Source organism: Callorhinchus milii, unplaced genomic scaffold (genome assembly GCF_018977255.1).
Source record: "Callorhinchus milii isolate IMCB2004 unplaced genomic scaffold, IMCB_Cmil_1.0 Scaffold1, whole genome shotgun sequence".
In the NCBI taxonomy this organism is placed as follows: Eukaryota; Metazoa; Chordata; class Chondrichthyes; order Chimaeriformes; family Callorhinchidae; genus Callorhinchus; species Callorhinchus milii.
In genome coordinates, this window is record NW_024704742.1 from 64,627,813 (window position 1) to 64,647,407 (window position 19,595).

The 19,595-nt window shown below is 42.9% G+C and overlaps 1 protein-coding gene across 1 annotated transcript in view; it reads right to left on the bottom strand.

Annotated features, from left to right (window-relative positions):
* Positions 1–19,595, bottom strand: part of htt (huntingtin) — a 111,046-nt gene that overhangs the window by 40,863 nt on the left and 50,588 nt on the right. Inside the window, exons 21-35 of the mRNA XM_042342911.1 lie at positions 19,146–19,246; positions 17,871–18,017; positions 16,527–16,647; positions 15,668–15,810; positions 11,388–11,539; positions 10,264–10,463; positions 8,906–9,032; positions 7,381–7,508; positions 6,311–6,421; positions 5,147–5,224; positions 3,937–4,160; positions 3,396–3,474; positions 1,909–2,070; positions 1,198–1,253; positions 548–696 (exon numbers count right to left, since the gene is read on the bottom strand). Of these exons, the coding sequence (XP_042198845.1) occupies positions 548–696; positions 1,198–1,253; positions 1,909–2,070; positions 3,396–3,474; positions 3,937–4,160; positions 5,147–5,224; positions 6,311–6,421; positions 7,381–7,508; positions 8,906–9,032; positions 10,264–10,463; positions 11,388–11,539; positions 15,668–15,810; positions 16,527–16,647; positions 17,871–18,017; positions 19,146–19,246 (1,978 nt within the window). The remainder of the gene's footprint in view (positions 1–547; positions 697–1,197; positions 1,254–1,908; positions 2,071–3,395; positions 3,475–3,936; positions 4,161–5,146; positions 5,225–6,310; positions 6,422–7,380; positions 7,509–8,905; positions 9,033–10,263; positions 10,464–11,387; positions 11,540–15,667; positions 15,811–16,526; positions 16,648–17,870; positions 18,018–19,145; positions 19,247–19,595) is intronic.

Below are 19,595 nucleotides of genomic sequence, written 5' to 3' on the forward strand. Positions count from 1 at the left end.
GCAGTGGGGTTTTGGAAGAGCATTGCAGAGGCATAGGGGCTGAATGCTCAATCACTAATAGTGAGGTAGAGTGAAGAATGAATAACAGAATAATCCTAGTTAGCGAATACTTTGTTGGCTGAATAGTCAGCTGCTTAATTTAAGATTGAGATAAGAGACGCATTTGGGCATTTGCTCCTTTTATGCTTATCCATACTGAAATATGTTTCCCAGCCTTATTCTTATTCATTATTGCATTAAAAAACCATAACATTAATTCATTACTCTTTACTCTTGCATTTATAAAGGTGTAAAAAATGTTTCAAATGAAAACAGAGAAGCAATTATTTTCGTGATGAACTGATTTAAAAATGAACTCGGATACATCCACAATAAAATTTGAAGAGTTTACATTCTTTTGCAGAAACCTAAAATACTTTATCAGCAACAACTGAATACTTTAGAATTATTTTGAATTTTTTCCCTTTGCTATCAATACTTGTGACTGAAGAATTTAGAATAGTTATGCAACAATAAGATAAAGCATAATCAGAGTGCACTTCATTACCATGTGTTACAGCTTTCCGGCCACTGGCCATGATTCCATCACACAGCTGAATAATTTTGGGAATTCCAATAATCGGCTTGGAATGATAGCGTTCGTATGACAGCAACACCAAGAAGAAAAAAATGTTGGGAATGATCATCTCCGACTCCCTGTTAAATAAGTGACACAGTAGATTTCAGTAGATTTCATCGCTCACAAATGGAACCTTTCGATAAGGATTTGGGCTCATTTTGGACGTAGGTGGGAATGTTTTCAAAACCTTCTAAATTCAATATTTAATGAATATGGAATTTCAGGGCATCAACTGCAGATTATCTAACAATATACACATTGGATTGATGTAGAATTATTTTAATCCAGTCATATGAATGCACTCACTCATCAAGAGCATGGAGGTTCTTTACTGATAGCTGCTGCTGGCACACAACACATCAAAACCACATAAAGATTTCATGTAAAACCACAATAAGTCCTTTTTTACGTCAGCTATGTTAAAAGGTTAAAAATCCAATCAGACAACCGTTTCAAACTTTTTCAGATCTGCTCTTAACACTGAGAGTATCTGAATCCCTTGATTAGATTCAAAGTTTCTTACTCATGATAGTTTACGTTTTTATGCTGAGGTTATATTGGTGTTTTTAAGCACTCACCTGAACTGGCCAACCTCTATGTATTCAAACTGCTTCAGAACAAACCCAATGAACACCTAAACAGGAAGATGAATAAATATATCAGAAAATGCTCTTCAGTTATAATTTTTTCACTTTGTTGTAACATGGCATCAGAGATATTTGACCCAGACAACATATAGTGGGATTGCAAAGCATTACAGAACTGAAGGCTAATGTATCCTCCTAGTGATGGAACACCAAATCTTCTCAGGTCATTATCACTTGTTAAATCGGTTCTAGGGTACAGTTGGCTTAACAAAAATGACCTTTTCAGAAGCTACATTATCTGCAGCTGGCCAGTCGTACCAAATGATTATTTATGTTGAATGAAATGTCACTCACTGCAACTTTTAAGTTTTAACCATTCGGGGAAACTTTCCCGCAGAAACCAAAAAAATTGAAATACATAATCCTAATTCTTGAATCTGTTAATAAATTGGAACAGATCAGCCGCCCATTCTCAGTGGGACAAGGATGTATGCCGTGGGGAGGGGAGGTGAAAAATGTAGCCATTCCTTTCCCTTCACTTCTTTAAAGTCATTCTTTTATGGACTGAAGATATTTTCACTGATACGCAATTAATTTAAATCCTGAATCTTCTGACCATCCACCACCCTCTGACAAATAGGAACATTAAAAAAATCTACTTTGCCAATTTACATTTCATCTCATCGCAAAGCAAGAACAAACCTGGTCCGAATCAAGTAGACAGTAGTTCACTCTGAGCTGCACAAGTTGGGCCAACAGGTCAAGCACTTGTCTCTGCAGAAATACTGAGGTGGTTGTTGTGTACTGCTTTAAAGCCTTAATAACCAGTGGTTCGAAGAGCCGGATATAGTTGTGTATCATATTCTAAGTAAAAACACAAAACAATTTAAACATTTAATATTACCACAGCTAAACAATCCATTTCTAATCCATCTCAAGGCAGGATTGTAATACTACAATGAGGCAGGTTAGAATTTTGCATTTATAATAATCCGTGCCTGTAGCTCAGTGGTTAGAGCACTCGCTTTGCAAGTGAGAGACCTGAGTTCAATTCCAGGCAGAGGGCGAAACTTTGGGCAAGTTTCCTTACTCCACACGCCTAATAATAACCCCTCCAAAAAACAAAAGCAATAATAAATTGGTCATTTTCAATCCACGACTGTTTGTGGGACATTGCTGTGCGCAATTGGCTGCCGCGTTCACCCACAAATATACAGTCAATTCACTTTACAGTGAGTTCTGTGAAGCGCTTTGGGACGTCCTCCTGACGTGAAAAGCGCTATATCAAATGCCAGGATTATTATTATTATAACGCCTTATCACGATGGAAGGACATCTCAAAGCACTTTACAGGAATTCTGTGAAATGGAGTGACTGTGTATTTGTAGGCACACGCAGCACAGCAATGTCTCACAAACAGCTGTGGAGTGAGTGACCAATTTTATTTGGAGGAATTGTTGGCCAGGACACCAGGAGAAAATCCCTTCTCTTTTCGAATTGTACCATGGAATCTTCAACATCCAACTGACTCATTAATTAGAAACAAATACCATTATTATTTTCTTGACTTAAGGCGTTAGTGACTAGTCACGGCATATTTTCATTTAGTCATCCAGAAAAGCAAAGTACCAGTGGGCATTTTGAGTCTGCAATGATCATTCAAATTACCTTTTCATTGCTCGTCCTTAATGCATGGAATCCCCAGAAGCAATGCTTATAAGTGACAAACATTTTTCAGGGAAACAAATTGAGCTCTATTCAGCAGGCTATATTTACATAGCGGATTGGACTAGGGAGTTCCCAGAAGTTATGATGTATTACATCAACACTTCCTAAAGGGAAATCACAGTCCTGTGATTTTGCCTGGCAGGATACAGCAATCAAGCCAGCAACAGCTGGAGACACCAGTGAAGTATGGCTAAGAACTGGTGCTGTTTTACTGCCTCCTCTTAAAGCTATGATGAGGAACCAACAAGGACCAAATGTTAACAGACAATTTACTTTTTTGGTCAGCCAGGTGTCTGAAACATGAGAAAAACCATCATCATGCTTAAGAGTATCCAAAGCAAACAGAATTGCATGCATACACATGGAAGTTCCAGAAATAAGATTGTTCACAAACGAGCATATCACAATTTAAATTAACTGTTTTTCAACAAAAAAACGATTTTAAATGAAGGGATAAACACCTTGTCAGCTCGATGTCTCGTGACATTTGTCATATTGCATTTCAGCTGCGTTGAAACCTTCTGTAGCACATCAAACCACCTGGGAGGAAAATAACCAAAATCTTCACTTTAAAACAGGATTTTTATATGTACATTTTTAATACTTTTTTAAAATAATTCAACTGCACAAAACATTAGCATTTTCTCTTGTACTTTTTTTTACAGTAATAAGTTGAATGATTCAGGCACAATTTTTTCTTTATTTTTGCAGCATATAATTATACTTTTTTTTGTTGCTTTGGTGGTTTATATTTTATATAGATACACTTGCTTCAAAAAATAGTTCAAAGTGCTTAATTAACTTGAAATGTTTTAGTGTAATTCAACAGAATGATCGCATTACACAGCAAATCAGAATTTCTTTTTTAACTACAAATAAACCTATGCTTTCTAGGAATAAATGTAATTCTTCTGTTGACAGTGCACTGACTTCCAAATGTAATATTTACGTCCACACTCTGTATAGCACAAACAAATCTGGGTCTGCGTGTAAATGCCTTACCCTGATGTGTCTTGTTCAGGCTCAGCTTGGACCATGTTCCTCAGACTAGCATCAGCAAGTGCCTGAGTGAAATGAGTGTAGGGCGCCATGAAGCAGTAGTGATACAGTCCCGGTCTCAGGTTAGAGGAGCCAAGACGCTGCACCTTGCCTTGAGATTTACTGGGGTTGGATGAGCAGCTGTCATACTGAGATGCTAGGTTTGTTCCAAAAAGAGTCTTCAATAGCTAGAGTTCAAAGAATGTTTAGTATTGAGCACATTAGGTGAGAAAATGATTTTAAAAACATTTAACAAAATAATCAAGACAATCACAAATAGTGTGTAGGGGTAGAAGGAGAAGTATATATAGTATCTCCTTTTTTCTAATTCTTTCTACCATTTTGGTTTCTTATTTACACTCTTCATGCCTCACATTTTGTTCTTGCTCCTCTTTTTACCTTGTTCCTCTTTTTACCTTGTTCCTCTTTTTACCTTGTTCCTCAGTGAGCAATCAATACCTAACTGATACTTTCTCAATGCTTTCCAGCTCCAGTTCTCTGGTTATTATCCTTCTCATTCACCTGCATCTCAGGGAAGAGACAGGAGGTGACACAGTGGCACTGGCCACTTCAGTTAACTGAACGGAAAACCTCAAGACAAAATTTTAATACAGTGGAGATTCAATCGGTTTTAGAAACTAAAGTGTAGAGAAATGCTACTGAAATGTTGAATGTTGCTAATGGGTAAATAGTGACTTTCTTTTCTTTTGAATTTCGAGTGGTTAGTGCGTATGATTGAGGCTGCTGGTGGCTTTATGACTGCTGGGCAGGATTATGACAGCTTCCGACACCTCCATTGGTGTACACCATTTGCCTCCATCATTTGGGGAGACCATAATAGGTATTATAATTAGAGTAGCTACAACATTATTAAAATGGTTGCAATCCAGGCATTTTCTTCCCAGACATTTCTATCTATTTATAATTTTGATGCTAAGTATTCTCAATTGCATTTATTTGTATGGGGAAACTTACTAATTTCAACAAATCTATCTGGAGATGTGTAACATAGCTGCAAGCTGTAGTAGCTGTAACTAGGTAGATTTTTTGTTAAATAGATGGAAGCATCACTTCTGGGGAGTCACATATTGATTTGAATGCAATAGTATTTTTCATGCAACCCAATCATATACTTATGTACTTCATCTAAGACTCTTAACCTGTTACTACTTACCTGCTGTACGCAAATTATGACTGCCATAGGCTCTCTGCTAAAACAGGACTTTAGGTAGCCAAGGATTTCTTCCACGCACTGTGAAGAGGTTGTTAAAAACAATACGTTATCCTACTGGTTCCCACAAGCAGAATGTTTCTAATTAATTCTTTTTAAAGAGAGTGCTCGTGCAAGTTTCTTCCATGAAAGGAATCAGCACAATTAAATACTTAAGAAAATCATAAATATGGAAAACCAACCACAATACATATCAAAATTTTCTTAGGTTACTGTTCACCGTATACATAAAATGATTTAGATTCAGGTATAGGAAATGTGGTGTCAAAATTTGCAGTTGACATCAAACAGAAGCTATGCTTAATTGTGAAGGGGACTGCAGAAGAATGAAGGAAGGCATAAACAGGTGAGCAGAATGGGCAGACAGATGGCAAATGAAGTTCAATGTAGACAAATGCAAAGTAATTCACTTCAGCAGGAAAAATAAAAAATCCATCTAAAGTTTTGATGGTATGAACCTAAGAGGAATAGAGGCGCAAAGCGATCTGAGGTTTCAGATTCACAAATCTCAAAATGTAACGGCACATAAGACTTTAAAAAGGCCAGTGGGATTGTCGGCTTTATATCTTGAATGCTAGAGTATAAAAGGAAGTGATGTTGAATTGCTGCAAAACCTTGGTGAGACCATATTCAGCACTATATCCAATTCTGGTCTCCACACTATAAGGATAAAGCAGTGATGGAAAGAGTGCGACATAGGATGATACCAAGGCTGGCAGATTACTGCTATCAGGATAGGCCGGAAAGGTTAGGTCTTTTTTTTGCTACAGAAGAGACATTTAAGAGGGAACCTAACAGAGGTGTTTAAGAACATAAAAGAGTTTGATAAAGTTAGCATAAATAGGCTGTTTAGGGAGTTCAGAACCAGGAAACACAGGGAATAAGATAGCAACTAGGGGATCTAAAAGAGAATCAAGGAGGAACTACTTGACGCAGAGGGTAGTGAGATTGTGGAACTTTCACATGAGCGAGAGAACAGAATGGGTATGGGAGGGAGTAAGAAATAGATGGAAACTCATGTAGAGTATAACCACCAGCACGGACTGGTTGAATTAAGTGGCCTGTTTACGTGCTATACATTCTTTGTAAAACATACACAGCACATACCTTCCCAATGTCAGGAAGGGTTGCAATCTCTAAAAGCTGAGATAGAACATCCAAAGCGGCACGTAGAAAGTTCCCAAATTTTTCATTACTGTTTTGAAGGTCCAAGGTAACCTGAAAGAGGGAGGGAGCAAAGTTTAAGACATTATTTTATTCACAAGTTTATAACCTTTTTCAAGTGCACAATCCCTCTTTTTTCTCTTCCCTCACAAGACAGTAGCTTGCTCTCAGGCACCACCAACGGTTTCACGTTTTAAATAGAAAGTAGTTATCATCTGTTTTCCCAGAATTTGTGCATTGGTAACTGTATTTCAATAAAACTTTATAAAACACAATTCCATATTCCATCATTTATATTTGGCAAAAAATTGTCAATATTGCATTACAAAATAAGTCTGGTTTTCATTGTGACTTCAGGTGGCTGGCTGCCATATGACAAAAGGTTGTCGTTGTCCCAAAGTTACCTTGACTTGTAAACTGAATTAAGGTACATTACAGAACAGAAATAGTGTAGGTTTAGAAGGTAGCAAAGAAGCACCACCTCCAGAGCTGATCAAAATGCTATATCAACTTGTTCATTCCCTTCACTCAGCAGGCTCCGGCCTGCTTCACATCCCCTGCTCGTCCTGTCCCACCGCCAGGGGTCAAGCCTTCAGCCTCCCTGCCCCCACCCTATAGAACTCCATCCCACAGCTTTGCTCCCTCGCCTCCTTCAAGGCGCTTCTCAAAACCCTCTTCGACCGAGCCTTCGGCCACCCTCCTACCCTCCACCGATCCAGCGCCTTGGGACGTCCTCCCAACGTGAAAGGCGTTATAGAAATGTAATTTTGTATTCTATTGTATTTACCTAAATTGATTAAAATATATTAACAGATGAAAACAATTCCAAACAAAGTCAGACTCTTCTTTCCATCGCTTGTAGAAGCTTGAAGCCAGCTAAATTATAGTAATCCTAATAAGTATTTTACATATATATAATACATTGTACAATGTACAATACATTGTAAATAGGTGCCAGAGTGTTATGACACTCTTTCAGGTACATATTCAGTAACATGTTCACTGCTGTGTACCTTATAGTTTGCATAGGTAGCCTTCAAGACATCATGTAATTTCAGATATGGGGGAAGGTGGTAAAAACTACCCACGGAGGTGGACTTGCTTGTTGGCGCAGCTCCAACGGTATCTGTAGGCCGGGCAGCTAAAGCGTTACCCGAAAATAAAACAAAATACAAATTGTTAAAACTATTTTAATTTGCATCATATAGGCTGTAGGCTGGTTACTAGGTAATACCTCAAAAACTCGGAAAATAAATTTACAATACCACCTTTCTCCTTAATGAAATCATAAGAGAACCACATTGGGCCAATCTGGCCTTCCCAACTTCATGATGCTATTCACCTTCAATTAATGACACATTTTACCTTCACTGTCTCCATTGGTAGCCCCAGTACACATATTCCCAGAATATATTTTCCATCTATCGAGTGAGGTGTTAAACCTGTGCTTGACGGTAGTCAAATGATTGACTAACCACCGGGGTGGGGTTGGGGGGGGGGGGGTCGCGGGTGGAGGAGTAAGCGGGGTCGTCTGGGACTAAGGTGGTTCCAAAATGATATGCATGATTGGCAAAAGAAAGTCAGAATCAATACTGACCACCTGTGACAGTCTTGAGTTCTATCCTGAGCCAGTTGGGTCCACAGTCCTCCAAGACACCAATGACAGACAAGCCAGCCCAGCTTGACTTGGGAGGGGCAGGGATTCTTTCCACTCATCTCCCATTAATCGGACAAACTAAAGCCCCCAAACAGACGGTGTACTCCTAGCTGAACAAGCAGCAGGAAACTCAATGGTAAACTAAGCACTTTACCTGGCTTAATCCCAGCAATACGCAATGCACATTCTGGGGTCCCTAAACCTTGGTTCTTGCTAACCGGAACCTACTTTTCAGAATTAGGTAAGTAGGATGCGTTTATCCAGAAAGTGTGTGCTCCATTCCAGACATGGAAATTTACATGCATAGATGGCATAGAGGAACTCTGTCTGGTTTGGATACTCTAGAGGATGGGTTGGGTTTCCTCATGTGTCAGACGCCTGGCTGACCGCCAAAGAAAAATTACATATGTTTACCGTGGAAATAAGTAAATTTGACCCATTTGCCCTACCACACATGAGATTTGGAGTCAGTGATCTATTCGTCTCTTGTTTGATCTCTTGAACATGTTGGTGTCAACATAGCAATACTTTAATATTTATTGTATTGTTATTTGCAAATATTTCAGAGGTAGAGCCTCTTTTCTCTTTCTCTTGCCCCCAAAACCCAGTTTTAGTGGCCACATCCATGAATAAAGGTCTGCAAGGTCAAACATTTTCACCGCTCAGCATTCAAGCAGGATTGTGACTTTCTACTAAACAATTAAACCTCATTGGGAGGCAGTATCCTGCTAACCAAATGTAGAATGCAATGTCAGATATCGATACTCAAACATCAATAGTGGATCACTTCCAGCACATCCAGGGTACTCTATCTTTTAACCAGGGCCTGACTGATCTCACCTATTAATAGGGTGGGTGAGCAGTAAGCATATGCCTCTTACCTTGATTGGATTCAGTTATCTTCTTTGGACTCATTGGTGCAGTTGTCTGCTCCACTGACTCTCTCTCTTTTCCTTTGCGCCTGATTGGGCTGAGGGATGGGGTGTTCGCAAGTGAAGGCAGAGTTGCCTGTGAAACCAAACACATGCAGCAGAACATTATGGCATTTGCTCATGAGTTTCATCAGGAAAAACAAAATCAGGTTTACTCTTCTACCATCTGCCTACTTGATATATTAGAAATGGACTGAGCATCTAAATTTAATTGCACTTATACATAAGTATTTAAATATCATAATAATAATACTTGGCATTTAACGCCTTTTCATGTCGTTGAAACGTCTCAAAGAGCTTCACAGAATATACTGTAAAGTGAATTGACTGTATATTTTATGGACGAACTTTAGCATTGCTTTACAACCTGAATACCTGTGGCCTGTTATTTTTTTTTAAAAAAGAACATAGGACAACAGAAACCATATCTGACACCCACTTTCAATTGTAAGCAATAACTCAAAATAACTAGTCACCGAGATGTGCACAAGAGCAGCAATGACAATTTACCTCAGTTTTCTCTGCTCCCTATTGGGAAATATCTGGGGTGTAACAGTGTGGCTAAGATCAGAAAATTCTCCGCATTGGGGGAAAAAAATTCAGGGACATAAAACTGTCTTGCCATTTAGTGCATTGGGCTCAATCCCCCTTCATCCAGTTTTAGCTATCTAATTGCAAAAAGATAGCTAAAACTAAAACCCAGTAAAGATTTACTAGGACGATACCAGGAATGAGTTATGAAAAGACTTGAAAAACTGCAATTGTTTTCACTGGAACTAAAAAGAGAGGGATAATCTAACGTTTTGCAAAATTATAAATGGTTTTGAGAGAGAGATTTCCACTGCCGGTATCAAAAAGGTATATATTGAAGATTGCAACCAGTAAAAAAAAGCACGCAGTTACACAATTTTGTCTTGTTTGCACACAGAGGGTGGTGGAATATAGAACATTCTTACCGCAAATAGCAGTTGAAGCTGCTGAGTCCAAAACAAACACTTCAAAGGTAATTGGATAAATAATTCAGAAAAATTATTCAAGGGAAGAAGGAAAGAACAGGGGAATGAGATTTGAATAGACGGCTCCAGTTGAGGAAGCGAGTAAAAAAGCAGACATAACTGGTAGAATGGCTTCCTTCTGCACTGTGAGTTGGGTAGCTCTTTCAAAAAGCCGGCACAGGCACGATGGGCCGAATGGTCTCATTCTGTGCTGTAAGATTCTATGATTCTCTTCTATACTGCAAACTTTCTAGGATTCTGTGATCTTTACTTTCAAATTGAAATGAATAAATACGAAAGTTATTCACATACCTTGAGAGCTGGGCCAGGTGCAACATCATCAATCACATGCGCACAGATATTTATGACCTTCATCAAATGGGAGAAGAGCTGTTCCACCATGCCTACCAGGGTCCTGTCAGCCAAAGCAGGCCATGGCTCCTCCTGCTTGTTGGACACACCGGTATCATCTTCAGTGCCCCAGGGATTCTTCAAAGATTTTGGTGCGATGGCTATCAAGTATTCCAAAAAAAAAGTTTTTTGGTTTTTTGCTTCTGCACAATGACAAAACTGCAACTATTCTTTAAAGGTAGCCCATTTCAAAGTGGTAGTCTTGATGATTCTCAAGTTAATAATAAGGTAGGTCCTGGAAATGAAAAGACTTCAGTGTTCATAAGATCACTAGATTTGTGGATCTGGCTCAGGAAATGGTCAACCTAGACTGCCAGAGGAATTACCCAATTCCAACACTCCATTGTCAAGCATGTCACCCTGGAGTCAGCTCTTACTTTCCTCTTCCCCAGACTCCCATTACAGCATCAAGGTATTTTTGTTAATGAGTCCAATATCCTGCCCTCAACCACGTGGTTGTAAGATGATGAGATAGATGCAAGGAATTCAAAGGAATTGGGAAGTTGGATGTATAGATTAGATAAACTAATGGTCTGTCTACTCCTGATACTATAACCACACAAATGTTACGTTCCTATGCAAGAACTGTAAAACAATATTATATTCACATTTATGTAGTGACTTTCATGTTAGGATGACGTCACAAAGGACTTTACACAGCTGACTGGGAAGGCAAATTGAGGGTGGATGGGGGTGCAATAAAGAAAAGACAACTGGCTGAAAAGACTGTCTAAACAATCATGCCTCATTCAACAGTCGTGGTCTCTTCGATGAAAACAAAAAACAAGACAACTTTGTTTTCTGAAGGTATGCAGGACAGAATGGTAGTACCAACAAATAGTGAGAAAGTGGGCTCACTGAGATGCAATGCAATAAATCAGCCAATTCCTCAAATGCATCCTTTACATACTTGTAAACTGTTTGAGTTCAAACAGAGGCGTTTCTCAACATTTTGCATAATGAAAACAGTTTAATGCAAAATTAAACATTTTGCTTATATTTCCTCTATACAACTTTGCACTTACCAGACAGTAAATTTCCAGATAATATTAAGGCATCTTGATGGGAAGAAAGGTCCAAAGGAAACCAGGCTGATGAAAGCAGAGAAAGTATCATATTGACCATTCCCACAGTACAGCCCTTTCGAGAGTCATCTGTTGGACTGTTTTGTGATACGCTGAAAGCAAAACAGTGCATTAATAAACCTCACAGTGAATTAACAATGGATTTTAAATACTTCACACAAATATTTAAAGATTAAATATATTCTCTCAAAAAGTATTAATACGGGGAGAGGCGGCAGGACAGCGTGGGGAGGAGCCTGGGCCTCCTACCCAGGTATTTAAGCACGAGGCGGCAGGGAGTGCAGCTAGCGGGGCTGATGAGGGAACGGGTGGGGGCGGAACGGGGGAACCACTGACGTCATAGTTTAGTTTTCAGAAGTGTGCGCACGCAACAAAAAAAAAACCTCTGCGCCCCCCCCAGGGCTCACATCAGAGCCCACCATGGTCCTGTTGGGTTGGCTGCCCCAGCCTATGGGATAATACCATCCACCTGACCGCTCGCTCCCGGTCCCCGCATGCGCACTATGGCTGCCGCTTTGACCCGAGCCATCTCACCCCCTCTTTCCTGTCTACCCCCAAAACCCTCCCCCCTCTGCATCTCTCTCACTCTGTCCTCCTCTCTCTCCGTCCCTCTCGTCTTCTATCCCCACTTGACCCTCCCACAACCTCCCTCTGTTCCAGCCTGGGAATCCTCCGCCGGGCTCACCGCGGCACTCGGTGTTGGCTGTCCAGCAGCAGCCACACCGACTGCCCCATTCCCCACCACACTCGCCAGCCACCCCGGACACAGACCCGGGGAGTCAACCTCTCCTCCCTCATCCCCATTCCCCCACCCCTGCCTCACAACCTGGACCCCCTCCCCTCCCACACACCCTTCTGTCAACCGCTCCCTCCACATCGGACTGCAAAATGTCCGCTCCCTGTGCAACAAGGCCCTGGTCATCAACGATCTCATCCTTGATGAGAGCGTTGACATCATGGCCTTAACAGAAACCTGGCTCACCCCAGGCGACACCTTCCCCTCACGGAGGCCACACCACCCGGCTACACCTCCCACCACATCCCTCGCCCCAACCGCCGTGGCGGTGGTGTTGCCCTTATCTCAAGGACACCTCTTGCCCTATCCCCCTACTCTTCTGGCTCTTTCCCCTCTTTCGATCACCTCACCCTCTCCCACCCCTCCTTTCTCTCACTCAAAATCCTCCTCCTCTACCGGCCCCCTAAAACCTCTCCCACCTTCAACTCCGATATTTCTACACTTCTTACATCTCTCTGCCTCTACGCTGATCGCCTCATCATTCTGGGCGACTTCAACCTGCACTTCACCCCCTCCTGCTCCATCTCCTCAGACTTCTCTTCCCTGCTCTCCTCACTCAACCTCTCCCTCCACATCAACTCCCCCACTCACAGTCACGGCCACCCACTCGACTTGGTGATCACCCGGGGCCTCAGTGTCTCGGATGTCACTATCACCGACAAGGCCATCTCCGACCACCACTTCATCTCCTTCACCACCTCCATCCCCCTCCCCACCTCCACCAGACCCACCACCATCTTCTACCGCCCTTGGAAGAAGTTACCCCCACAATCCCTAACCGCTGCCTTGGAGTCCTCTGAACTCCTCTCCCTCTGGCCTTCAACCCTCACTGACCCCTCTTCTCCTCTCACCCTCCTCCACAACACCCTCTCCTCCACACTCGATACTCTTGCCCCCATCACCTCCCGTACTGTCTCCTACTCTCGCTCCTCCCCCTGGTTCACCACCCACCTCCGCTCACTGAAGAGCCAGGTGTGGGCCGCTGAACGCACCTGCGTCAAATCTGGCCTAACGGTCCACCGACAAATCTGGCTGGACCTCCTCAAAATCTACCGCTCCACTCTAGCCTCGGCCAAGTCGTCCTTCTACTCCAGGATAATCCTGGAGGCGAAGAACAACCCCAGGCTACTGTTTTCTACCACATCCCGACTCCTCCGTCCCCCCCGCCACCCCGCGCAGGTCATCTCCTCCAACCTTCACTGCGAGGAGATGCTGGATTTCCTTGAATCCAAAATCAAGGGAATTCGCTCCGCGGTCACTTCCCCTCCAACATCCACCCACCCCCACCCCCGCCCTCCCACACTCCGACTCCTACCCATCCACCCCTACACACTTTCGTACCCGTTTCCCCACCCTCTGTCACCAAACTCATCCTATCCCTGAAACCCACCACCTGCTCCCTTGACCCCATCCCCACTCCACTCCTTATCTCCCAGCTCCACCTCCTTGCCCCACATATCACAGACATCGTCAACCTGTCCCTCTCCTCTGGCTCTGTTCCCATTCCCTTAAAAACTGCCACCATCACTCCCACCTTGAAAAAACCCTCCCTTGATGCGTCGCAGCTATCAAGCTACCGGCCCATCTCCAACCTCCCCTTCCTGTCCAAGGTCCTGGAACGAGTTGTCGCCTCCCAGCTGCGCTCTTTCCTCTCCACCCATTCATTATTCGAACCCCTTCAGTCGGGTTTCCGTGCTGCCCATAGCACAGAAACTGCCCTGGTCAAGGTCACCAATGATATCCTGACCATCTGTGACCTATCGGCAGCATTCGATACGGTCGACCACGCTATCCTCCTCCACCGCTTGTCCTCCCACCTCAACCTTCAAGGCCCTGTCCTTGAGTGGTTTAGGTCGTACCTTTCCCACCGTCTTCACTTTGTCTCCACGAATGGTTTTTCCTCCGGCCCCCGCACTGTCTCGTGCGGTGTCCCTCAGGGCTCTGTCCTCGGTCCCCTCCTCTTCACCCTCTATATGCTCCCCCTTGGTGACATCATCCGCAGACATGGAGTTAACTTCCACATGTATGCGGATGACACCCAACTCTACCTTTCCTCCTCTACCCTCAACTCCACGACCACCGATGTCCTGACAGCTGCCTGTCCGACATCGAGTCCTGGACGAGAGACAACTTTCTTCAGCTCAACGTGAGTAAAACTGAGGCCCTCCTGATTGGCTCACGTCAGCGCCTCCGCACCTCAGGCGCTGACACCATCAGCATCCAAGGCTGCACTCTCCACCTCTCAAAGCCAGTCAGGAACCTCGGGGTTCTGTTCGACCCTGAGCTGTCCTTTCTCCCTCATATCCGCGCCACAACTGGCACCGCCTTCCATCACCTCCGGAATATCGCCAGACTACGGCACTACCTCACCCCTCACGCTGCTGAAACCCTGGTCCACGCCTTTGTCACCTCAAGGCTGGACTATGGGAACTCTCTCCTCGCCGGCCTTCCCGCCACCTCCCTCCACAAGCTGCAGGTCATTCAGAACTCTGCAGCTCGTGTACTGTCCCGCACCAGGCTTCGGGACCACATCACTCCCACCCTCGCTCGCCTCCACTGGCTCCCCATCCCCCAGAGGATCGAATTCAAGATCCTCATCCTCACCTACAAGGCCATTCACGGCCTTGCTCCCTCCTACCTCTCTGACCTACTATCCCCCTACCTACCTGCCCGTACCCTCCGTTCCTCTGGCTCCGGTCTGCTCCACATCCCCCGCCCCAACCGCCCTACCATCGGTGGCCGGGCCTTCAGCCTCTCAGCCCCGAGGCTCTGGAACTCCATCCCCCAGTGCCTTCGCCGCTTCCTCCCTTTCCTCCTTCAAGGCCGGTCTCAAGACCTTTCTCTTTGACCGTGCCTTCAGCTCCCCTCTCGACTCTCTACCCCCTCCTCGCTCCCTCCCTTCCCTCCCCTCACCCTGACCATTTCCCCCCCTCCTCGTTCCCTCCCTTCCCTTCCCTCACCCTGACCATTTCCCCCCTGCTCGGGTCCTGACCCAACTGTACAGCGCCTTGGGATGTCCTCCTGACGTGAAAGGTGCTCTATAAATGGAATCTCGTTGTTGTTGTTGTAATAACTCAAATTAATTGATCTAATAAGCAGCAAACATTGGTGACAATTAAATGAAGGTATCACTTCCCAACAGCTTGGGTAAATGTTGCAAAAGATATGGTGGTAATATTCAAAGAGAGAAGGGAGTTTTCCTCCTGTGTCCTGGACAACAACCCTTCATGTCCGTTTATATAGTGTGCAAAAGATTGGCTGTTGTGTTCATCAACAAACAGGAAATCCTATGAAGCACTTTGCGATGTTTTGACAACGTAATATATATATATATATCAAATGCAAGGATTATTAATTATTATGATAATAATTATTGAATGCAGTATTCAGCCTTACTTAAGCTTCAATGAACTTTAATGTATACCTGAATGACCGTCCCCTGTTTTTGTAGAGATGGACTCTGGAGGCTTGTGAACTAGTTGCCGTATATCCACAATGCCAGCCAATGCTCCAATTACACACAGGGTAGTTCAATGAAAGCAGGCACAAGACCTCACAACAACCAAGCTGGAAAAAAAAGGAAATCTTACAAGTACTGCTAAAACAGAGACAAAGCATCAAAAATAATGGTTAAAACCTTGTTTATTAACAGTGAAGTTAACATTCTTTTCTCTTTTCTGCAATTTCTGACATACGTCATTCTGGGGCTCACCAATTGACGATGATATAAAAGTCTGATACTACAAGAACACATTTGACCACATCTGCAACAACTGTGTTTGGCTGTGCTGTGTTCTGAAAATGAGTTCAGAGTGTTTTTTGTAATTAATTAAGTATGCTTACTTAATTCATTACAAAAAACACTCTAAATTCATTTTCAGAAAAAGTTTCCTCAATTCCTTATTGGAAATTTGGAATACTGTTCTGAATACAAAAGTACATGCATTAAAAAAATGTTTTGAAAGGAGCAATGACCCATAATTGTCCATGTACATGATAGCTCATTTGTATTCTGAGCTTGAAGAAATTAAGGTAAAACATTTTCAGTAGCAGATGGGGGATAGAGAGTGGTAAGAAGACAGAGAAGCAGAGTTTATTTAGACAAAGTTACATTACATATATTAGCAGCTGGTAAAGTTATGCTTTCAAATAAAGGTAAAAATGAACCAATGTATCAAGTTTTAGGAATTAACGAGACTAAATTTGCACCCTTTTAAACCATTAAATTGGATGATGCTCACACTTACTCCATGCATAAATATACGGTAAAAGCAATTACTCACTATAAGGGCACGTGAGGTAGATGACGTTAATGCATGAGACACAGCAGTAATGATGCGGGAGAGATTATTTTCTATTGTTACATCAGTGGTACTCTGTGAAATGTTGAATCCTCTGTATGTTCTGGAAAAAGATGGGGAGAGAGAAAAAAAATCACACACTACTCAACAATTTAAAATTTGTATTCATTCAACTTCCAGCAATAAGAGTGACAATCGCATGCAGGACGCTAATGTTCAGCTGCCTTATTGCACTGCAACACACTGCCTCGTCACATTAGCAGGATTTGGTGAAAACTTGCAATATTCTGACACTTAAAAGTAGACTGAGATCCAGTTTCCTTCATTAGGTGCTTCCGTGCTAAAGAGTACACAAGCATAGGTATTCCAATTGTCAATTTTCTCGCCTCTTGTTTACTACTGAATTCACCCAACAAAATAGAGGGAAACTGAACAAACCCAATGTAATCACATCATCTGCAATGTATTCTAAAGTCATGTGTTGATATGATTGATAAATAACATGAGCAATTTATATGAGGTTTACTTAGTTAACTCCACCACTTCATGCATTACATTAAAAAGCACTGTAGTATCATGAGCTCTTACATTTATTAAAATGGGCTGCACATTCTGCTGGAAAGTATAGTTAAATTCTATGCCATTTGAATTGTCTCTTAATCCCCTAACCCAAAACAAAAAGACTGGACAGCAAAGAACAAGAGTATAAGGAAGCAGACCTTTTTTTTAAGCTTACAGTATTCTTATACCTCTTCCCAAATATAAGCTGTAATGGTTCTTAAATATTGGTCACATTAACCCCACCCTTAAAACTGCACTCTTTCCTGGTGGAGGGGGAGGGATGAGAAGGAAACCAGGGTCTCACTGGGGCTGAGCTGACTCCAAGGTGACAGGTTTGGCAATGGAATGCCACCATCCAGTCAAACTTCTTTGGCAATCTCAGCGGTTTCTGAGCCAGGCAGCTCCACAGTGATCCAGGGCTCTGTTGAAGGCAGCCCAGCCAACCTGGCTGATCAACAGGACTTGGAGAGGCACAATATCACTGGGGGCAAGGATTCTTCCCACTAGTTTCCTGCTATCTCTATAAGCCAAGCTTTTAGGGGTAAAGTTTTGCCCACAAAATACACAGTCAATCCACTTTACAATATACACTGTGAAGCACTTTAAGATGTCTCAACGACATGATAAGCGCTATTTCAAATGCAAAGATAATTATTATTATTATTAAGTGGTACTAGCTGGAAATAAGTTCTCCCTTCGGAAATGGATTGCAATTTGTAAATAACTAAGACAACCATAACAAAAGTAGCATCTCAAAACAAGTACCTGGTAATAGTGCTGACTGCAAAGTGAGATGGAGATTGGGTCTCATGCATCAGCAGTTGCAGATATGCACTGCTTTGGTCTCTGGCTATTGCTACCACTGGATCAGACTGTCCTTGATCACAGTCAAAAAACAATCGAGGGACAAGCCTGGAACAACAGAGGAAGAAAAGTTGAAATACGTATAATTGTAGAGAGCCTGGTGACAGATTCATGTGAATTACAAGGTTTTGCAATAATTGTATGAAAATATGCTTAGAAATCCTCAGCCCAAGCTGCAGCCAAATAAATTTTTTCACTTAATATTACCAATTTTAATGGTTAGAATCATAGACAATGCACTCTGCTTCTCGTCCAGCCAGGGTGCCGTCATGTGCAGTGTTCCTCAGGGCTCTGTCCTTGGCCCTCTCCTTTTCAATATCTATATGCTCCCTCTCGGTGACATCATCCGCAGACATGGGGCCAAATTCCACATGTAAGTGGATGACACCCAACTCTATCTCTCTGCCTCCACCCTGGACTCCAGAACCACTACTGCCCTGACAGAATGTCTGCCAGACACCATGTCCTGGATGAGAGTTAACTTCCTGCAGTCAAATATCAACAAGACTGAGGCTCTCCTGCTTGGCTCCCGTCAGCGCCTCCATACCTCGGGCCCTGACAGCATCACCATCCTTGGATGCACACTCCACCTCACGGAGCCAATACGGAACCTCGTTCAACCATCAACTGGCCTTCATATCCCACATCCGCACCATGATCTGCTCCTCCTTTCCCCACTTCCGCAACATCGCTCAGCTCCACTACAGTCTCACACTGCAGGCTTTACATGCTTTCATTACATTCAGGCTCGACTACCCAAACTCCCTTCTTGTCGGCCTCCCCAATTCCTCTCTCCATAGGTTGCAGATCATCCAGAACTCTGCAGCCCGTGTCCTCTCCCACACCAGGCTCCGTGACCCTATCATCCCCATCCTCACCCGACTCCACTGGCTTCCCATCACACAGAGGATACAGTTCAAGATGCTGGTCCTCACCTTCAAAGCCCTTCGTGGTCTTGCTGCCCCTACCTCTGTGACCACCTAACCCCCTACCAACCTGCTCGCTCCCTCCGCTCATTGGGCTCCAGCCTGCTTCACATCCCGCGCCTCAAGGTTGAAACAAGCAAATCATTAGATGTGGACAAAATTGATATTCCCAACCATCACTGTAGGTTAACAAAATAACCTCTCATCTGAATAGTTAAATTCTCCCAATTATTTTCATTTCCATGGTTACCTTACTAATGTCGTTGCTGCTACGTGCCGAACTCTTGGATCTTCATCACCCAGCAAATTAATAACCACATCATTGATAGCACGTTCCTGTAGCTTTAACATCTTTAAAATAAAAACATTCAACCAACTTGATAGGTAGGCACAAACAGGGTATTATTTAAGCCTTAATATCCTTGATTAACTTCAATATTTCACTTCTAAATAGTACACCACAGCCACTCAATTTTGGGATAAACTAATGCAGGATGAATCTAGCTGAATTCCAGATCCATATTGCTAGCAACCCGACTGCTCTCAACCACAAATACGGCAACTCGCACAGCCATCTGAATGATTCAATGATAGTTAAATAGTGATATTGTCATGTTACCTTAATAATAGCAGCATTATAACTAACCGAGTCCACAGTATGTCAAGTTTTATCAACAGTACATTTATGCAAAATGTTCTT